Source organism: Lepisma saccharinum, chromosome 1 (assembly GCF_977018435.1).
Source record: "Lepisma saccharinum chromosome 1, izLepSacc3.1, whole genome shotgun sequence".
NCBI classification, from domain to species: domain Eukaryota; kingdom Metazoa; phylum Arthropoda; class Insecta; order Zygentoma; family Lepismatidae; genus Lepisma; species Lepisma saccharinum.
Genome location: NC_139229.1, coordinates 160261779 through 160278471, shown reverse-complemented (window position 1 = coordinate 160278471; position 16693 = coordinate 160261779). Strand labels below are relative to the sequence as shown.

At 36.6% G+C, this 16693-nt stretch overlaps 1 protein-coding gene across 2 annotated transcripts in view; it reads right to left on the bottom strand.

Moving 5' to 3' along the window:
* LOC146003038 (condensin-2 complex subunit G2-like) overlaps positions 1 to 16693 on the bottom strand; it is a 94352-nt gene that overhangs the window by 42280 nt on the left and 35379 nt on the right. For both annotated transcript variants that reach the window (XM_083141203.1, XM_083141207.1), the window contains exons 9-12: positions 16513 to 16683; positions 12307 to 12976; positions 5431 to 5654; positions 1318 to 1560 (exon numbers count right to left, since the gene is read on the bottom strand). In XM_083141203.1, coding sequence (XP_082997329.1) covers positions 1318 to 1560; positions 5431 to 5654; positions 12307 to 12976; positions 16513 to 16683 — 1308 coding nt within the window. The remainder of the gene's footprint in view (positions 1 to 1317; positions 1561 to 5430; positions 5655 to 12306; positions 12977 to 16512; positions 16684 to 16693) is intronic.

Here is a 16693-nt window from a genome sequence, read left to right as displayed (position 1 = left end):
AGCGCCTGCAACAATTTCAATCGGTAAGGTTGAAATTTCAAACATTTTCGCAGAATCTTCCACACTGTTGTCTGCTTCAAGTTCAATTCTCTGGTTGCACGAACCGTTGATTTTTTGGGGCTTCTGACGAAAGTCGCACGAACACGCTCAACTGTTTCATCACTAACTCCTGGTCGGCCTGTTGATTTCCTCTTGCAGATACACCCACTTTCTTTAAATTGTCTGTACCACTTCCGAATTGAGTGCCCGCTTGGTGGATCTAACCCGAACTTCATCCTAAAACTTCGTTGGACACAAATAACTTACTGTTGTACATGAAATTCCAGGACACAAAATGTTCTCCTGTCTTCATTTCCAGCCATCTTGATTTACTGTCACCCTAGCGGCGGAATGCGTAACTAAACATCAGCTTTGCCAGACACTAAAATTTTTTGAGTTTTTCTTTCATTTAACATAAGTTGCATGTCATTGTGAATAAATAAACGTGAGTTATTAAACTTTGAAATCGGGAAGATCATTTACAATAGCCCTGTACATTTTGTGTGGCCGCAGTGGCTCAGTCAGTAACACGTCTGATTACCATGCTAAAGGTCCCGGGTTCGATCCCCGACCGGTTCAAATCCGGGAACTTTTCTAACGTTGGAGGCGGCCCCGGTGCCCACCCAGCATCAAATGACATGGGTACCTGGGGGAAACCCTGGGGGGTAAAGGCAGTCAGGGGCGTGATGCTGATCACATCACCCCCACTCACGACTGGATCAAGAAAGTGTGGGGCGTTACCCTCCACACCCCCTATATGCCTTCATGGTGTGGTTCTAAGCACAGGGGAGCACTTTACTTTACTGTACATTTGTAAGTCTTCCATGTGATTAAGAGTCCAATCAAAATCTTTACAAACACAACAAATAAAGCCACTTTCATGAGAGACAAGAAAGATCAATGCTACTTGTAAATAATGATTGATTGGGTTCATTTTGCTTCCCTTTCCTGCCACTTTTGGCTAATTGCGAAGATTAGGATGAATGATAATATGATGAAGGGACACTCACAAAGAACACCCATGCTCAGCATTGGATTCGAACCTGGGACCCCTGGCATTGTACCATGCTGTGATAAATACTCTACCACGGAGATTGGCTATTGGTAAATAAGAGAACTAGCTGTAACAGAACTAAACTCAGATATTACAAAACTTTACTCTGTACAGTAGTTGAACATACAGAAATGGAGTAGATATCATTATGTTCATTGCTCAATTCAATTTTAGGAAAGAAAAGAGAATGAATATGCTATAACAAGGCATTTTGAAGAACTTACCCTCAAAGAGAAATTAGGAATCTGTGTCCTGAAAGCAGCATCAAGCCAATCAGTAATAATTTCAAACAATTCAATGTTCCGCTTCCAATGGCACATTGCAGATAAGTATACTAGGTATTTGTCATCATCTGCATCAGGAGGCATCGATTTCAAATTAGAAACACACATGGTCACAATCTCTTCCACTTGTTTGGGTTTCAGCAGGCTTGTAAGATACATCATAGAACTGAACTCTGGCTTCTCCTAAAATCATATAAAAACAAATGATAATTTGAAACTGAATTGTAAAAAAAGAGAGAGAGAAAAATGAAATCATCTAGATGAAATTTATACACACATTAATTATTTTCTTCTGTTTGATTATTGGTTATTTTATGTCATGTTTCTACCACTTAGGTTAATAGTGACAATGAGGGTAACTGATGAAAATGGATAACGGGTAGAGGCATGCATATTTTCTTTTTGAGGAAAACACAAAATGTGAAATAACACACTGTAATGTTAGTTACATATTAACAATAATTCATTCACATGATAATGGGGCAGTTACAAAACCTGCATTCAGACACATACTAATGATTAACTAATATGATTTTTAGCAAACAAGATAGAGTGCCAAAACTGATAGCTAATACTACTGTCTTTCACCTTATCGTCGGTCGGATGACATAACGACGTACCTCAGTTTTTCAAACTTTTCAGGAGAAGCAAAAAAATGTTTTCGCACATACTTTGGTAGATAGTTGTGAGAATGCTATTTGCCCCTAAGAAATTTTATTTCGTCATAAAAGTGACTTATGTTTCTGCAATAAAATAGTGTGATTGAATGTTACAGGTGTTGCTTTACATGCTTGTAATTTCATGATTTATTGAGATACGTCGGTATGTCAGAACATAATTATTAATCACTCAGTAATATCTTTCACATACACTAGGCAAATTAATATCAACTTCCAGCCACACAATTTGACAAATCTTTTTTTTAGTCAAAATGTGAACAAAATGATACACATAATATTTATGATGTTGTTGTCTGTGAAACTTATTTGTTTTTTCTTTTCTTTTCAAAGTGAATGGTTACTTTTATTTTGAAGTTCTTTAGATTTACATGTTTTAAATACAATAGACAAGCTACAAAACTCTTCACTGCAAAGTGCAGTTAAAAAACAAAGAGTGCAAAATTACTTGATAACAATACCACAATATTGAGAGATAATTTGTCTATATTACATTAGCATCAAGAAAGAATGTTTTTGTGGAATAGAGTGACCTGAAACATGCTGTTCGATAACAACAGATCAGTTCAGTGGTTCAAATTTGCATAATTGCTTTTGAAATCACTTTCGAGCCAGTACACATTGACAATAACTCCACATACTTCTCGTGCACTATTTTCACAGGTTCTTTGTTCAGTGGAGCTATTATATCTCTCAACTATGATTTTTGCAGGATCCTATTGCAGTAAACTTGATTTCATGTAGACAGTGTGTGGCTTGCTTCTCTGAAATCGTAGTTCACAAATATGTTTCCAACTAAACGTAACACCATCATCAGTCTTCTCAAGCTGGAAAAGCCCTCAGATCTTCAGCAAGTGCCTTAAAATCTAGAAAATCTTCCATCTCCATTGTGTACACAATGTAAGGATGGTTTCTTCGTGCCAGTTGGATGATGGGTACAAGCTGAGATGGGACAAAGATTTCTCCAACTTGCTTTAGCGATCTGGAGATGACACTGTAGGCAGTCTCTCCCTAATTTTGCCCATGATGTACCTAAAAAAATCTCAGCTAACTAACAAACTATCTAGCCTTCTTAAACCTTAAGATTTATGGCTGCAGCAACACATGCCTTCCATTTGTCCCTATCAAGAAACAGCAACAAGAGGCCAAAAAATCTAAGCACAAATTATTTTATATTCTTGGCTGTTAATATTACACACATCAATGCAGCTACTACAATCCTATTCTTGTTTTGGTCAACGCAACTGTAGGTGAACTAATGTACTCATAGACTTTTCTTCCCACCTTTTCGAGATGCCGTAGTGGGGCCTTCTTTTGGTGAACCGTCGACATAAACATTTTCGGGATTTCTTGCAATGTGGTCTGTAGTCATGACAATGCTACCAGGTATTAAAGAACTGTCTTTCTGTACTTTGTTTACCTCACATATTGAATTGTCAATAAGCACCCGTTTCTTATGAAATGTACAGCCAATAACTTGAATGAAATGATCCCAGCAAAGCAGCATATGACACCTGGAACATGAGAAGACTGCATCCTTACATCCTCTTGATTCACAATGTTGCGATTTTCCTGACATAAATCGGGATCATTCGGATCACTGACATCTACTTCAAAAATTCACTGTTGATATCAAAGTCACTCTCGTCCTATTCTTGTGTAGGGGATGATATACCTTCCATTTGCACAGCAGCTGAGACAGGTATATCTTTATCAGATGATACAGCAGATTCTTCATTATCTCTTTCTATAACAGTCCCTTTGTACCACTTCCTTTCTGGAGGCCAGTAAAATTTTACAGATATTCTGGTTTCGATGTTCTTTTTCTTTCCGAGCACATGCAGTTCTATTGATGAAACAATATTTCTTGAGCCATCTTCCCAGAGTAGGAAGACGTCCATCTTCTTCATAAGGAGCCTCATCGCAAGACGATCGGTGGCAAGTTGAAAGTTTTGAGAATTTTTTGATAATGTCAGACATTGCCTAATAGAGCTTACAAACAATGCTTATTTAGTATATAGCTTTGATCCTTCTTCGGAAAATTGTGCCACTTTTTTCAATTGTCATATTTCTATCATTATTCTTTGTCAGACATTTTGTTATTGTTAGATTGTGACCGATGATTTGTAAACATTGAAATATACATTCTTGCATTAACTTCAATTTCTATTTTTGTGCAAATTTTCTCCTATTATTTCATTTTGCTTCTGTAAACAAAACGAGATATGCCAACTTGTGATACAGTTTAGGATTTACTTTGTCTGACAATGACGAAACTCAAGATACGCCGCTGTTGTACCAAATTCTCGAACAAATTGAGATACACCAAATTAAAAAAAATATCCATAACTTCCTTGTTAGTTGAATTTGAGCTGCGTCGATTCTTCAGGTGATGTAAGGCACCGGTATGACCACAAATGTGTCAATAACTCAATTACAAAAAATGAAAAAAAATAATAAAAAAATGCCGTTATGCCATCCCACCGAAATTATGTGATCAGTTTTATCTTAGAAAATGGAACTAGTTTAAAAAAAATACAAAAGAGACTACGAATTATGCCTTTAAAAGTGCCAGGAATTCTGCATTTAATTAGACTATTCATATAAATATCATGCTTAGCTCATCTTATTAGTGCTGTATAGGTATCAGAAAATATTAGTTCTCATATCATCACAGATATTCTTCCAGAATATTGGTATCTCACAGGATTCACAAAATGACAAATAACACATCTATGGAGTCTAAATATCTTGGAAATGAGGAAAACACATAATTTTCATTAATTTAGCACTAATATTGTGTGAAAAATGAAATTTGAGACTAAATTAAAGCTATTTTAAAACTGTTATGTTATTATTTTGTATGTGAACTTATGAATATTTTAAATAAAACTCTGGTAGATGAAAGGGTATGGTTGCAATGGAATACATATACATACAGTAGACTTGCGATTATCCGAGCTAATTGGGAACGAGACTAGCTCGGATACGGAAAAAATCGGATAATACGGAGATAATGTGCTAATAAATGACAAAATAACACTTAAAACTGTATAGTAATTATTTATTACTAGTACAACATAAATGAGAAGATTACTTTTTCAAAAAGTCTTTCATAGTTTTTTGGACTAACTTCTTTCCTCTCTTCGACGCTGCGATGTAATGCCAACACTGTAGGGAGAGTACATGTAACGAACACATGCAGCGGGGACGGTGACTGGACTCCCAACTTACTAGTAAACAAACAGGGGGTGCGTTATGAAGCGCGATGTTTTCCAACCACTCCCTCGGTTAACCCGGAGCCTCGGTTAATTAGGACTCAGTTAATCGCGAGTCTACTGTACATGAAAAGTTATAAATAAAATTTGTTACTTACTCGTACTTTGTAAAAACGGAGACATAGTTTTACAGTTTTAATTACTTTAACTTCCAATATCATGAAATATTTTAAATTTTCAGGTTTATCAAGTTCTATTGCGTTGATTGTCCACAATACACAAAGAATATCAATTAAACCTTGGTAAACATGCGCCGCATCCATACCATTGCTTTCACCTTCATCTTCATCATCATCTGCTTTCTCATGTTCTGATGAAGTTCCTGTTGAAAAGAAAAACATCTGTAACTGCAGTTCTTGGGAATTAATTGTTAATTGGAAAATGACAATAAAAAATTAGATGTATAGTATGAATGTCTGTCTGTCTACCTTTTGTATGTTCACAAATTAACATATTAGAAAACAACCATTTTTATATTACAATTTGGCACACACATATATGACAGTCCATCTTTCTTACACTAGAAGACACGTGATAGCTATTGCTTTATAGTCATAGGCTAAAGTCCTAGCCCTGTTGTGGTTACAAGACAACCATAATCGTTTACATAAGCATGCCATGTTAGAATTTACTCAATCTGGATACTCGGAAAATAACATGTGAACTTGTAGCAGACATGAATCTTGCTCTACTGAAGAAACTGCCTGGTTTGATCAAAAGCATCGTTCTCCTGCATGGCAATCCCATGCTGCCAATCATATTACCTGTACATTACAGGAACTTGGGAAAGGGTATCCCATCCTCCCCTCTTACAGTCTGAATCTGAAAAATCACCCAAATTATCTTGGTCATGCTGGCTAATGTACTAAAAATGACGAAATGTGATACGACAACATTCAAATCAGATGCAAAATAACTTGTGGGTTATAATACAAGGGTGAATATATCAGAGGGCATCACTAATATTGTCAAATAAGCACTCATGGTTGCAGAAACTTAGCAAACATAATAAAAAATATGAAAAAATATGCTTATCTCTCATGCTATTCAACATAAAAAAAACACACTTGTTTAAATTTTAGAGACAACATATCATATAATCTCCTTGAAAGTGCACCAATCGGGATCATTGATTGATTGATTGATTTAGTTTATTTTACTTCACTTTTATGCCACTTTTAGGCTAATCGTAAAGATGGGGATGAGTGATTATATGATGAAACTGATGAATGGACACTCACAAACACCCATGCCCAGGCTGGGATTCGAACCCGGGAGCCCTTGTTGTAGCACGATGTGCTAATCACTCCGCCACGGAGGCTGGCACCAATCGGGATCAGTTTAACCTACTCACATAAACACAAGATTCTTCTTGTGTGTATGTATTGCTTGCATTGTGAAATTACTTCTCTTGTAATTTAACCTTTACTCTGCCGAGGGGGTCGTCAAAAAGATACCCCGGTTTCGCCGTGAATTTTAAATTCGTACACTTATTTGACAAAATATGTTATAACTCATACTATGTGACCAATCTACTTCGGATAACTTTTGTTTTGCAGCTAAAACATCAGGGCATGCAACTGTGCACAAATCAAAACACCAAAGCCAATAAGAGGGGTTGGGTGGGACACGGCCCCCAACTTTCAATGAAAAAAATCATAAAAATGGGGAGTTTGTTTCACATATTCGATAATGTAATGCACCCAGGAACATGAAATGACTTTCATTCGGTTGAGAAAGGACCATTCTTTGAAAATAAGGCTAAATTTGCATCCCCTTCCAAAAATAGCAGGGGGAAGAGGGGGCAAACTTCCCATTTTTATGATTTTTTCATTGAAATTTGGGGGCCGCAGCCCACCCAACCCCTCTTATTGACTTTGGCGTTTTGATTTCTGCACGGTTGCATGCCCTGATGTTCAAGCTGCAAAACAAAAGTTACCCGAAGTAGATTGGTCAAATAGTCTACGAGTTATAACATTTTTTGTCAAGTAAGTGTACGAATTTAAAATCGTGCCATAGGCCTTGGCCAGTCGGGGGGAGGTGCATCCAAATTACGTACCAAAGCTTCATTTAACCCACTGTAAGTCTTTCCAACCTAAAAGAAAAGTATCAAGATAATAAAAAAACAGTAATTTTGTAATCAGCTGCATGGTCGATATATCGACCATAACACAAGTAGCACCTTATATTCCATGGTCGATATATTAACCAAAATACGAGTAAAGGTTAAGGTACAAGGGTCGTTCAAGGTTGACCAGGACTTTTATTTCTAGACAGGAAATATACATACATAGAGGCACCAAACTATGTCAGTTTTTCAAAGTATTCCCCCTGAACATCCAGACACCGTTGCCATCGTTGTGTAAGTTCCGTGATGCCTTTGGCGTAGAAAGATGTCGGTTGGTGTCGTAACCACTGCAGGACAGCGTTCTTGAGTTCCTCATCTGTCTGGAATTGCGTCCCGCCCAAATTCTCTTTAAGTCCCAAACAAGTAGAAATCACTGGGGGCTAACTCTGCACTGTAAGGACTGTGTGGTAAAACCTCCCAGTGCAAGTTGGCCAGCGTTGTTTGAGTCAAATGGGCCATGTGTGGTCTGGCATTGTCATGGAGAAGAATGACATGTTTCGACAACATTCCAGGTCTTTTCTTCCCAACGGCCCCACGTACAACACCGATATTGACTGTATGCGCTACGTCACGCACTGTTACTCGCCGATTTTCAAGGATAACTTGCTGAACATGCACGATATTCATCGGAGTGACTGCAGTTGGGCGAACGTGTCCGTGCGGTTCATTTTGCTACCAACTCCCGTCCTTCACTGAACTGTTGACACCATTTGTATACTCTTGCCCGTGACAGTGTTTGTTCACCATACTGTGCTTGCAGTCTATGCCAAATTTCAGCAGGTTTCACCTTCTCCTTCACGAGAAATTTCATTACACACCGCAGTTCCACAGCAACAGATACACTACTTGCCGCCATCTTTGTTTATACTATTCGGCATCCGCCAAATGCATCGCAATGGATCATGGTTACTCGCAAGGAAGCATGGTCTGTCCTGCCGAAGTAATGCAGCGCTACATTGTTTCATTAATATTTTACGCACGAAAGTCCTGGTTAACCTTGAACGACCCTTGTAGTTACATGTTCATGCGTATCAATGCTTGTAACAACAGAAAACTACAAGACAAATAATAAACATAACAACTGGTGAGATTACAATTGGAAGTTATTTTTCATGCAGACAATGCAAAGAGTGTGTAAATATAAATACAAACTTACTTTAAAGTTCTAATTGTAGTTTGTACCACATGAAATATTAAACAAAGAGTCACTTGCTGCAAAAAACTAGGGCTGAGCCAATACTAATGTATCGGTATCAGCCAATACCGGCAGTATCGGTTGATTTTTTCTACCGATACCAAAGATTTCCAGTGGCTAGAAGAGTGGGAAAAAGCAACAGCTTGTCTCAACATTTGTCCTTTTTAAAAGTTCGTTCACCCTTCCTTATGATTGGGAGACCAGCAAAAGAAGTTACATAGATTTTCCTAGAAACACTGGATCATAAACCCCCACCCTCCTGGGAAGCAGACAACAAGATTAAAAGAATGGGTAAGCGAAAGCTGAATGCAAACTTGACCATGAAGGCATGTAACTGGTTAGCTAACGCTGTGGAAATAATAGAAAGCAGCGGTAAGATAGGTGGATGTTTTCAAACCACATGCCGCACTAATGATGGGTCAGGTAGTTGCGGAGTTCTTGCAAAAAAGGGATAAAGTCCGTGTTAAATTAGCTTTGTTTTATATACATTCAAGTAGGAAGTGGATTCAGCAATTTCTTGTACTCTTCCCTTCTATGTAAAGGACGTCCTGGCGGAAGATCTTTTAGCTTCGGAAACAAGTCATAGTTACAACTACTCATGTCCAGAGTATATGGGGTGCTCTAGCACTTCTCAATTCCATTGCTCCAGCAGTTGCCCCACTGAATGTGCAACAAACACCTTGAGTTTTTTTTATTTGCCCCCAACAGAGAAAATATCTCCAATTACAGGAAAGCTTACAGTGCTGTATACACTTTTGCATTTAAATAATGAATAGAGGACGTAAGCGAGTACTAAAAAGATTTCCACGAAACTTACTTGTAAACGTTCTATTAATTTCGGTGGCCTCTGCCACCATCCACTTGGGAACTCGATGCTTCACTGTTGGGTTGACTTCCGGTTCCTGTTGTTTCTTTGCTTACCGCTAGGGGTGCTGGTGTAACCAGTTTGCTACGTGTGATATGTTTGAGTTGTTGCAGAAGCGCGAGCCAAACATGATGTGCCTGACGACTGTCGACATTCAGCTCGTGCGGAAAGTGCCTAATTGCATGCCTAACTGAAACTTTTGGATCCTGGGTTTGTTAAACTTGAGGTGCTTTGCTCCAGCTTTTGCAACATCTCAAACCTATCACATGCAGCAGACGAACTGGTTACACCAGCGCCACTAGAGGTAAGCGAGGAAACAACAGGAACCGGAAGTCAACCCAACAGTGAAGCATAGAGTTTCCCAAGTGGATGGAGGCAGAGGCCACCGACATTAATAGAACATTTACAAGTAAGTTTCGCGGAAATCTTTTTAGTACTCGCTTACGGGATCTATTTATGAACCGTGTTTGTTATTCCCTCTAACATGAATAAATAATGAACATACTGGTGTAGCACAATCAGATGTCTCACCAGAAAATTACTGTAATACTCACTGTTCACGATAATTCCCTTCGGTACTGTGTGACAAATGAGAATGGCCTCATAGTAATAGGTAATTATAAGAATCACTTTAATGTAGCTGGGTGCTTGTTGCGGTCTTGGAAAACCACTGTTGGATATGGAAGTGCCTCATCCCCACAAGTTTGCACAAGTTTTCTGTGACACCTAACAGCACTTCCTCCACGTACAACTTGAAATTTGATGAACGCAATTTGTTCTCTTCATGAGAACATTGTTCTAGAGCCCACTACTCAATAAGGATACAGTCAGTGCAGTGCTGCCACCATACGTCAATCTGTGGAACAATAACATGTCACTGAAGAGTCAGAAATAAAGCTATTATTTGAATCCGCGGTTCATTATTGCTACCAGTGACAAATAGTGGTCATGTTGTTCAGTAATCACTTTTTTAGAAATGATCCTCGTACATGGGATAGGAAAATCTCCCTGCACAAGAGATGAAGTAAATACTAAGGAAACCACTTCAGTATATGCCAGGGTGAATAGAAATAATTTTTGATGATATTTTAAAATTAAAATCGGATTTTTAAAATTTAAATCGTCTATTATGATTTTTTTAAAAAACACACTTCAAATTGCTTTTATGGTTTCTGGCACCGTACATATAGACATATGTTTTTCTATAGAAAGACTTTTCTGGTAAATGGCCCTGTAAAACATTTGAACAGTTTGATTAAAGCAAATAAAAAATTATATGTAAATATAAATTTTTCTGTTTCTGATCCTGAATATATCAACCTACTATGGAAATGTTTGTTAATTAAACTATAATTTCAGTAACTTTTTTTCCGGTGAAAATAAAACATTCTGTGTAAAAAAAAAAAAAAGTAAAGTGTTCCTCTTTAACCATGATGTCACTAATTCTGCCATATGAATTCTCAATAAATTCACAATCTCAAATGTCATTTTATCCATTTCATGGTTTTCTGCATATTCCTTATATATGTACATCTTACAAGCAATTCTGCATTATGGATTCACAACAAACCTGTCATCCTGTCTGTTTTGCATATTCTCAAAAATAAAGATGGATTTATTGAGAATCTGTCCAGCAGAAACACGGACATCACAGATAAAGGTAATGCAAAGAATCCATAAAAAGAATAAACAGACAGTTTGCAAGATTCTTGAGAATCCGTACAGCAGAAATAAGGACATTATGGATAAAGAATGTGTAGAAAATATATAGTATGGATAAATTTACAGTTCACAATATGGATTTCTTGAGAATTTGTATGACAGAAATAAGGGCATCACGGATAAAGAAACTGCAGAGAATCCACAAAATGGATAAAAGGACAGTTAAGATGTCAGAATTTGTGAAAATCCATACAATGAATTCACAGACAGACCAGATTTTCAAAACTTTCTGGATAATCTAATCTGAATATTCAGATACCTAGAATTCAGGACAGAAAAATTATCTTGTATCCTAGAATTGCATTATGTAAGACTGTGTGGTTACTGCAACTGAACCACTCAAAAAGGCACTCATTTCCCTACATGATATGCAACCCAGTCCCTTCTAAACCTGTGGTCCGTAGCAACTGAGATTTAGCAAAGTGCCCTTCTTTATAATACCTGTACAAATGATACTTTCATTATTTTGATTTAAGTTACTTTACATCATGTTTCTACTTATTTAGTTCATCAAGACAATGAGGATGAATGATGAACTGGATGCAACCATGTCTTCACCTGGGTTCTAACCTGGAACCTCTGGTTCTGTAGCATGTTATGTTGCACACTTTGCCATGGAGGCTGGCTAAAACATTCTCGTTCGGATCTCAGCTAAAACATATCATATCAACATTCAGAACATACAGTGTTTGTAATTTCATAGGGTACTGAGATTCTCCTTACTGCCCAGTTCATGAAGATTTAAACTATTGAATATCTGCACAAAAGTAGTATTTCTCAATTTAAGATTGATTTGTTTTATTTTACTTCGTTTCTTGAGCCACTTTTGGCTAATTTGCGAAGATGGGGATGAGTGATGATATGATGAAATTGATCATGAACACTCACAAACATACATGCCCAGGCCAGGATTTGAACCCGTGACCCTTGGCGTCATACTGCGATGTGCTAACCACTCTGCCATGGAGGCCGGCTTCTCAATGTAAGAGATCCTCTCAGACATACGCACGTTATATACAACGTTTACACAAAGCCAAGAGAGTGTATGAGGAAACTGTACTTACCAGGCTCATAATTTTCCTTGTCTCCTCGACTTACAGCATCCTTTGACAATTTGCATCTTCGCGAGGGTCTCTCATTCTCATTATCAGATTGCAGACTCATTTTCTCGCATTCTCGTTTTACACTCTTTTTCAGAAATGCCAAAACTGCGATCATGAATTCAACAGCATGAGGAACATCCAAGCAATCTTTGGAAAACAGATAGAATTGTCTTGCAGCTGCATGGTTGTCCGAGATCAGATGGATGCATCTTTTCAAAATCACATTCATAGGCTGCACTAATGGGTGGAATGATTCGAACAACAATTCTGTTACCATTTTACCCACAGCAGGGTCTGCTATTTCTAAATATAAAATGAGATTCTCCAAAGGAACCACTTTCCAGAATTTAATTTCTGATGTTTTCTTGATTTCTAGCAGCATGTCCACAAAAGCGATTCTCACGCCTAAATTTCCATCATACAAAGACAGGTGGAAATGTGGCAACACTTCTTTTAGGTAAGGAGCAGCAAATATATTATTCACCAGTGACTTCAGTCCTTTGAAAACTTGCCGCCGAACTTCTGAAGAAGATTCATCAACAGATAGTTCATTAACTAGAATTTGAAAAATTTCCTTGATGATTTCACCGGGTATGACTTGCCACCATTCATTCAATACAGACAGCACCCCCTGGGGGAGAAAATAACTTTTTTAAGCAAGGAGATGATTCACAAAAACTGTGTCACTAATCAGTACTTCTAATAAACAGAAGTGTACAACACATATTTTGCTTAATCCCTAATTGCACCAAGGTATTTTCTACATCAACTTTTATCACAAGTTTGGCAAAGTTTAGTACTTACTTGCATATTGGAGTGCTGCAATGGCCTAGTCAGTAGGGCATCTGACTGTCATGTGGGATCCGGGTTCGATTCCTAGGTTGGGGGTGGGTGATTCCATGTGCATTTTTTTCCGACCATGTCCCTGCATAGTTCCTTTATCAGTGCACTCCTGAGGGTAACACTTCAGGGTAAATGTGACCACAGCATGGTGATCATTCACCTCCGCTACGGTCAACATCAAGAATTTGTTGGAACCTACCTCCACCACACCATGTGCCCTCGCAGCATGGTGCAATGCACAATTGATAATTTTACCTTTACATCAGGGTTGTGCAATTACGCGTCAAAAAAGGTTTTCTACATGACAAGTAAAAAATGCATAAAATACATAAAAAACAAAGTATGTAAAACAACTCAAATCAAACATTAAAATTAAAATAAAACGTGGTTTATGTGATGGTTATTGTTACATATGGTAGTGCTCAGTGGTAAAGACAAAAAAAAAGGCTTTAAAAACTTTACTTTCGAATATGTACGTGCTCTTATATTGCAATTTTACAAACTGCCCTACTCACATTCACATCATAGTTAGCCTATGCAAGTGTATAATACGTATTGAAAAGGAATTTGAAGCTGTTACTAAAACTTTAAAGCTAATCCACATAAATTTTTGTGAATCGTTATGTTAAGTTATAAATGCGTATGTGCTAGTGCAAGATGTATAATATCAACAGGTTATTCAATTTTTAAAAATGTGTGAAAGAACAGTTCTATTTTTGAAATCTGTTAGTGAGGGTGAGGGCGTGAGGTGGCTGTTTAAACAATCTTCAGAAAATAATGATTTTGTGCTGAATTATGTAATAAAATTAGTTTAAAATGTAATTAATGTAGTTTTTATGTTACTAATTTAAGAAAGAAAATTAGGTTTTTTTACATCTGCGTAAAAAAACTGGTTTTCTACGTGATGTAAATTACGCTTAATTTACGTAACATATGTAAAGAGTAAATTACCTTGCCAACCCTGCTTTACAAGTGTGTTTTAATTTTATTTTCTGATAAGGAGGCCATCTCTATAAGATTAGTTGAGCAAGGACCAAAATTACTTTCAACTGCAAAGCCTATCTAAAAAACCAAGTAGCTGTTGTAGAGGTTGCCCCTGTATTAAGAAACTAGAATCTGGCAGTGGCTCTGCCTACGTTGTATTACATTTATGCATTTGTTCACCACAAATATTACTGTAACTTGGGACTACAGGAAGAGAATCATATTACATCAGGTTGGTGGCTCTAGAGTTCTGAGCACCGTATGACGATGGAACGTGATGAAAAGAGAAGAAAGTGAGACTAAATATCGAGAAGACAATTCAGTCTAATCTCTCCCAACTAATCATTCACTTTGATAAATGTCCTCGGTTAAATATGAAGTCTTGATTGGCACATCATTTTATGTATATACCTGTCACAAATTCAAATCAATGTTATAGCTCAGTAGGAAGCTAAGGATATATGTTGAAAAGGAATACCAGCTTACATATGCTGATGAATAGTGTTTATATAATATAAAATAAAAATTTTTATAATTATTATATCGATAAAAAACTAGAAATAACAAAAGTTACAAGAGCATCAAATGATGCATTTGTTTACAAGAACATTTATAACATATAAATGTTATTTATATGAAGAAAATATTTCTTTATTATCTCCTTGTGAGGTAGAGTAAGTCTTTTTCTTAATATTTTATCATGCATCAGTTCTACATCTGAGTATACTCAATATGTCAATTTCTTCAACCAGGTTTACAAGATGGCTTCCATTCTTCAATTATTAAAACTCCACATATGGTTAATTCACATCCCAAATGCAGAAGATATTTCTCTCGCTTAGTCTTATTTCTCAAAACATTCATTTGAGGTAATGCATTATTCATCTACTAGCTAGATAATGCAGATGCAAGCAGATAATAATTTCCTGCTTCCAATTTTTAAACTTGGCACTTTTCACAAGTTCCAAATCTTTTTTTTAAAGATTATGCCATTATAAAAGCATTTTCAAGCTTCTGTTATGAACAAAATGTCTCTATATAGTTTAAACAAACTATTAAAGATTAACTTGTAAAGTATAATCTTTCAAAATATCAAGATTTATACCAATATCCCTCCTTCACCAATAGCCACATTTTTACTTATCTTCCATCCATCATGAGATTCCTCAAAAGTAACAGACAACTAGTATCAGAGTAACTAGTTCAAGCCCGATTTTTTAGTATGTGTTATCTTCAATTGTTTTTGTTTTATATTTTTGTCAATAAGTGCTTAACAGCTTGAATGTTTGTGTAGTAAATGTACATATTTGTTCTGTTACAGCTATTTTACAATGCATATCACAATATATTTATCTAATGATTACAATTACCATTTTTTGAATGTTGATATAAAATACCAAGAATGACATCACAATATACATTGAACAATTTTAAAGAGTTCACCTTTGTATATAAATCTTGATGCCAATGCAAATGTACACAATTTCAATAAATTTAATTATAAATTTGAATGTATCATATCTTTCTTGTCTGAAAGAACACATATGATTGAAGATATTTGTTTTTCATATTGTCAGGCAAAAATAACTGTTATGAATATGAATTCAAAATATTGCACAATTTGATAATTTTGTCATGATATACAAATTGGCTTTTTTAAACATCATATTTAATAAAATTAGTTTAAATAGTAATTTCAGACACTTAATTGCATTATATGAATAAAATTTTGATCAATCATATGACTAAATTATTATAAATATTGCACAAATGTGGAACTTTGAACTTAACCTAACCATTTTCAAATGTTGTTATGACAATGTACTATTTTTATTGTCATAACTGACCTCCGTGGCAGAGTGGTTAACACAGCATGTTACGATGCCAGGGGTCACAGGTTCGAATCCCAGCTTCAATTTGTCCTCATCTTAACATTTGAGGGGGGGTTTGCCCCTAAAATTGTTTTTTAGCTGAAACACAAAAACACGTATTTCTTCCTTTGAGCCCCTCTATACACCTGCCAAAATTCATGGAAAATGGAGGGGGAGACAGGGGTCAGATCCCCACTTCAATTTGTCCTCATCTTGACATTTGGGGGGGGGGTTGCCCCCTAAAACAGTTTTTTAGCCGAAACAAAAAAACATGTATTTCTTCCTTTGGGCCCCCCTCTATACACCTGCCAAGTTTCATGGACATTGGAAGGGGACACTTAGATAACCTCCCTTGTTAGTAATGCCTGAAGCAGGATTCAAATTTATAATTTCTAACTACATAACAGATGCATATGAAATCTAAATCTAAAAACTTTCATTATCAAACATATTGTACTGTTCAACTTACCTTTGTGGCAATAATTCTAACGATGTGGCAATTGTCGATAAGAAGCTCTTTCATAACTTTATACAGGCGATAAGAGTAGTTCAATTCTTCTCTTGCATCAGGGGAACACATGGGGTAAAATGAACCAAAGAAGATGTCAGCAGCATTTCGTCGGTGGCCAAGACTTGGACTCTGAAAAAAT